Source organism: Rhinopithecus bieti, unplaced genomic scaffold (genome assembly GCF_001698545.2).
Source record: "Rhinopithecus bieti isolate Rb0 unplaced genomic scaffold, ASM169854v2 scaffold_20285, whole genome shotgun sequence".
NCBI classification, from domain to species: domain Eukaryota; kingdom Metazoa; phylum Chordata; class Mammalia; order Primates; family Cercopithecidae; genus Rhinopithecus; species Rhinopithecus bieti.
The window spans coordinates 102726-108654 of record NW_016809841.1 but is presented as its reverse complement, the minus strand read 5'-3'; the positions used below and the strand labels follow the sequence as shown (position 1 = coordinate 108654).

Here is a 5929-nt window from a genome sequence, read left to right as displayed (position 1 = left end):
TTTTTTTTTGTTTTTTTGAGACGGAGTCTCGCTCTGTCGCCCAGGCTGGAATGCAGTGGCTGGATCTCAGCTCACTGCAAGCTCTGCCTCCCAGGTTTACGCCATTCTCCTGCCTCAGCCTCCCGAGTAGCTGGGACTACAGGTGCCCACCACCTCACCTGGCTAGTTTTTTGTTTTTTTTTTTAGTAGAGACGGGGTTTCACCGGGTTAGCCGGGATGGTCTCGATCTCCTGACCTTGTGATCCGCCCGTCTCGGTCTCCCAAAGTGCTGGGATTACAGGCTTGAGCCACCGCGCCCGGCCTGCCATTGAAAGTTTTAAAGTGAGAACGTGACATGTTTAGACATGTGGTCCTGGAAGTACCTACGGGAAAAAAAATCTTGACTGCTTATTGAGCCAGAAATACAAAGGGAAATACAGTATGTTAGCCTCCTCCTCTAAGTCCTTCTCAGTTCAACCCACTTGACAAGGAACGTATGTTTCTAAAGAAAGATTGATGAAGACATTTAAAGTCTTTAGAAAGATTTTAATAAAGTGCTTGGCATGTAGCTGGTACTCAATAAATATTTGTTGAATACAGGGTGCCTGTTAAGATTTGATATTAGGGGAAGAGTAAGCATGTCCATTCATTTTTTCAGTTGCCTATCCATCCATCCAATCATCCATTTATCCATCCACCCATCCATCCATTCATTCATGCATGCACCCATCCACTCATCTATCTCCTCATCCTTCCTGTGATTCACTGAACAGTTATTGCATATTCTGTTTGTGCCAGTTATAGAGACAGTGTTTGTCACTGTCACAGTTACACATGAGGAGTAACTGCTCTCTGTGTTTTCTATTTTCAGGAAAACGGATTTGTGTGGGAGAAGCCCTGGCCCGCATGGAGCTGTTTTTATTCCTGACCTCCATTTTACAGAACTTTAACCTGAAATCTCTTGTTGACCCAAAGGACCTTGACACCACTCCAGTTGTCAATGGATTTGCCTCTGTGCCACCCAAGTACCAGCTGTGCTTCATTCCTGTTTGAAGAAGAGCAGATGGTCTGGTTGCTGCTGTGCTGTCCCTGCAGCTCTCTTTCCTCTGGGGCGTTATCCACCTTTCACTATCTGTGATACCTTTTCTGGCCTGTCATCTCACATTTTCCTTTGCCTCAAGATCTAGTGAACATTCAGCTTCCACGAAGGAGAGTTTCCTATGTTTCACTGTGCAAATATATCTACTATTCTCCATACTCTCTAACAGTTGCATTGACTGTCACATAATGCTGATACTTATCTAATGTTGAGTTATTAATATGTTATCATTGTTAAATAGAGAAAGATGATTTGTGTACTATAATTCAAAGGCATTTCTTCTTTGCATGTTCTAAATAAAAAACATTATTATTTGCTGAGTCAGTTTATTAGACCTTCCTTCTTTTATGCATAATGTAGGTGAGTAATTAAAGAAAACAGAGTTCCAGGAGGCCATGCTGGGTCTCAAAATGATGAGGACAGAAAGGACAAAGGGGAAGAGGGTAGGGAAGCTGTTTTGCTGAGTGTGAGAGTTACCTGAGGATTGGATTTGAAAGTGAGAAACTGTCCAGGAGCAGCTCCAACCCGTAGGGAAATATTCAGAGGATTAGCCAAAGGGAGAAATGGATATTGAATGTTAGAATTCTTATATCCACATTGGTGCTCCTTTTTTTTTTTTTTGAGACAAAGTCTTGCTCTGTCACCCAGGCTGGAGTGCAGTGGTGTGATCTCAGCTCTCTGCAACCTCCACCTCCCAGGTTCAAGTGATTCTCCTGCCTCAGCCTTCTGAGTAGTTGGGATTACAGGTGCACGCCACCACGCCTGGCTAATTTTTTGTATTTTTAGTACAGACAGGTTTTCACCGTGTTAGCCAGGATGGTCTCGAACTCCTGACCTCATGATCTGCCCGCCTCGGCCTCCCAAAGTGCTGAGATTATAGGTGTGAGCTCCTGTGCCTGGTCTGGTGTTAAAGTGTCATTACTTTATCTCTAAATAAAGAATCAGATCACTTTTATTACTTCATGTTTCCAACTTAGAACAATATAAAGAAGCATAAATATATGCTTTCATATTGCTGCTCATGTGCTCTGTCATGCTTCTCTCTTCAAACATGAACAAACTTCTTTTTCTTTTTCATATTTTTTTTTTTTTGAGATGGTGTCTCACTTTTGTTGCCCAGTGCAATGGTGTGATCTTGGCTCACTGCAATCTCCACTTTCAGGGTTCAAATGATTTTCCTGCTTCAGCCTCCCAAGTAGCTGGATTACAGGTGCCCACCACCACACCAGGATAATTTTTGTATTTTCAGTAGAGACTGGGTTTTACCATGTTGGTCAGACTAGTCTTGAACTCCTGACCTCAAGTGATCCACTCACCCTAGCCTTGCAAAGTGCTGGGATTATAGGCATGAGCCACTATGCTTGACTGTACAAAATTTCTAAGAAGAATTATCAGGATTTTATCTTTCTCAACTTTTCCTATATTATTTTACTTTTAACATAAGTGGGATGATAATTTTATGCTACGGCCCTAATATAATTAGCCTCATGTCATCTCCAAAGCATAGACAACTAAGTATCTTATGTTAAATGATATTCATCACTCTTCCTGTCTTCTACTTGAAATGTAAGAAATAAGAAGTAACATAACTCGTTATGCTTCTCACAGCTCATCTCCCAGAAGAAGTTACTTATACTTTGGAACATGTTTTAAAGATAATATGTGGGTGCAGGTGTACATGTACATCTATATATGTATGTGTACTTTATGTGTATTCACCCATTTTATATATTATATATAACTTATGCATACACACATATAGGGTTAAATGTTTATTTATAATATTGGGCTCATATCACACATCTTGTATTAAAACTTACTATTTTCCTATCAAGTAACATGCCAGCAAAACCTCTAAGGTGATAGAAACATAGGCAAATGATTCAGAGAGATAATAGAAGAGAAAGTGGAAATGGGTATTACATCAATGGGAAGAACCAAATGGAAATTACACATTATACCTTTTAAACCTTCTTCAGTGGGAAATGAAAATGTATTAATGTAGTGTTAGTAGAGGTGTGGGCAAACATCCCTAGGTGAGATACATCAAGAAGTTGTTAAGTCTGTTTTCTTCTGGAGACCGTAGTGAATAATCTGTTTTCCTGCCTATTTTAGCTCCTAATGGCTGCCTGCATTCCTTGGCTCATGAACTCTTCCTTCTTTCACTCCAAACACTTGCTTCTGTTGTCACATCTCCTACTCCTACTACTGACTCTTATTCTCACATCTCCCTTACGTTAGAAATGCAAAATGTTTTTTCCCTGGTGCCACAAATAAATAGCACTCAAACATAAAATTAATTTTCTCAGCAAGGCAATTTTTACTTTCTGCAGATAGAGTGCTCCTTGCAGATGGAACAAGGGTGAGAGCACACCTGGACAGAGGAGAGGAAGAGGTTCTTATTCCTGATGGAGATAGCCTCTACTGCTGTGTCATTCCCCTGTTTTCTAGGGTTGGACTACATAGTCTAAACTAATTTCGACTGGTTATTTTAAAAAAGAGCAGGAGTATGAGCCAGAGTGGTGAGGCATGTAGTTTTGCAGGAAGGGCAGTTACAGAACTGGTGGCTCAAGGTGAGTCAGGATGGAGCAGGTGACCAGGGTGACTCACTTCAAAGCAAGTGACCAGGGGAACAGATGTGAACTACTGATTAGGACTGGAGGGAAAGTTGTCTACTGAAATTAGAAGCAAGGGGGTGAAGGGAACCAGGACGTTAAACTTTAAAATGGGGAATCAATAAGAGAGCTGAACATACTGACATACTGATTCTTTGAAGAGAAACTTGGGATTCACTATATTTAACAATTCCTCATCTTGAATTTTTCCAATTCTTTCTCTTCAAACTTCCTTAACATGTCTTGGCTGAGTTGTTCTGCATGATTCTCTAAAAGAAAAAGCTTCTCTGAATAAGGTAGAGGAGAATTAAGGGAGGTTTTAGTAAGTGCTGCCTGTATGAGTCTGTGCATCAGCCCACAGATGCATGGTATGACACAACACCCAACAAGAATGAATATGCCTACTACAGCCATGAGAGAAGTAAGAACTGAGGCTATGATTTTTTTTCCATTTACTGAATGATTTTTCTAGCCACCTTTTAAAGGGGTCATTTACCCCTGAGTTTTTGGCTAACTCATTGGACAGAGCAGTTAGACCTTGCAATGCATTTGTTGTACTTCCATCAGGGGCAGTATTATTTGGGATGAAGGTACAACATTGAGTTTTAATCATGATGCAAACTCCTCCTCTTTCTGCTGATATAATGTCTAAGGCTATTCTATTTTCCCAAGCCATCTGGCTAGTAGCCCCTAATTTCTCTGCTATTTCTTTAACAGCATCTCTAGTGTAGTTAATAAACCACTGCTGACCATAATAGATGTAATTTATCCAGTCTACATTTTTATTAATCTTCACCCACCAGAATATTGACTGAAATCCTGAAGTTATTTGATCATGGGTTTTAAATTCTTCTGGTAGTCCTCATTGAGCTATAATAGCATTTATATAAACACGGGGGTCAAAGGACCCATATAGGGTACTTCTTCCTTTACAATTTTCTCTTTTTTTTGTAATTGTGTTGATGGAATGCTAGAGTGAAAGGGATGGTGAATTGGACTAGAGCTCAAGAGCTGCTCTAATTACTTGGCACAGTACCCAGCAACAGTCCCCCATAATACCACCACACTTATGCTCAGGGATGAACAAGGACAGACTGATTGGTAAGCTCTTGAAGAGGTTTGGTTTCACTACACACTGTTAAATCTTCAAGGAATGCTAACTTTTCCCTCTGCTGTGAAAGGCATGAGGTGAAGTTAATATCAGGGGCTGGAGGCCAGATGACCCTAGAGGGCTGACCCACAGGGCTCTTCACCTCAGGGTAAAGCAGTAAAAGAGTCTTGCATGACCCATCACCCCAGGTTGTGGGGTTCTGGAAGAGAGCTACCATACAGCTCATGCCAGTCCCTGAGAGGACCACCCAAGCAGAAAGGGAACAATCTGGGTCTCTGGCCTGCCTATCGCACAAGCGTTTCAGTCACTTTTGTTTAGTGTGCAAACAGAATATTTTATCCATTCCAGCCAAGCATTTGCATCCTGATACCCTGTTTCAATTGCTACAGTTTGTTTTAAATAGTTAACCTCTACAACAACTACTTTGGTTTTATCATCGGGTATATAACAAGAGAAAGTTTGGTTAGGGGAGAACTTAGGAGAGGGAGAAAAGGGTGCAGGAAGTGAGGAGGCAATGAAGCACATTTCAAAGGATCCTGAGACTTCTGCTCCTATACCATAGAAATGGCTTAATGAAGGGGAAGAACTCTGGGGAGCAGAGATGCTAATCTGTACTGGATTACATTGGTTTAGCTGACAGTGGGGAGGGATAACTCCTTTAGTAAAATGAATATACGGTTTTAAGAAATTGCAAGTACTGGTTGGGGTGGTCCATCCTTGCTCTTTAGTATTTTATAGAGCATTGAACCAACTTTGGCAGAGAAACTCTGATCTAGGAGGACAAGATTTCCAGTTAATACTGGAATCTCCATCACACTCTTCTCAAACTACCTTATCCTTGTTAACAGATTTTTAGTCTGAGGAGAGCTAGGAAGGATAAAGTACTTTTCTGAAGTGGAGAGTTCCCTCTAACTTGGCAAGTCTCCACAGGGTGTAACAAGGCAATCATCAAAAGTAATAGTTTGAGGTAAAATTGACTTGGTACATCAATAACTAGGTGGTCAGCAATAGAGCAAGGAAAGAAGAAGGAGTAACAGAATAGATGAAAGGAGTTGAATTTTTCTTAGCTTTAGTTCGATAGAGTTTTCCCCTCAGACTATGGCCCATGACTCTGGAAGGGGCGGC

The 5929-nt window shown here is 41.0% G+C and overlaps 1 protein-coding gene across 1 annotated transcript in view; it reads left to right on the top strand.

Moving 5' to 3' along the window:
* Positions 1–1402, top strand: part of CYP2C9 (cytochrome P450 family 2 subfamily C member 9) — a gene marked incomplete at its 5' end in the record, with an annotated part of 40675 nt that extends 39273 nt beyond the window's left edge. The window contains one exon of the mRNA XM_017890655.1: positions 851–1402. Within this exon, the coding sequence (XP_017746144.1) occupies positions 851–1032 (182 nt within the window). The remainder of the gene's footprint in view (positions 1–850) is intronic.
* Positions 1403–5929: the final 4527 nt, after the last annotated feature.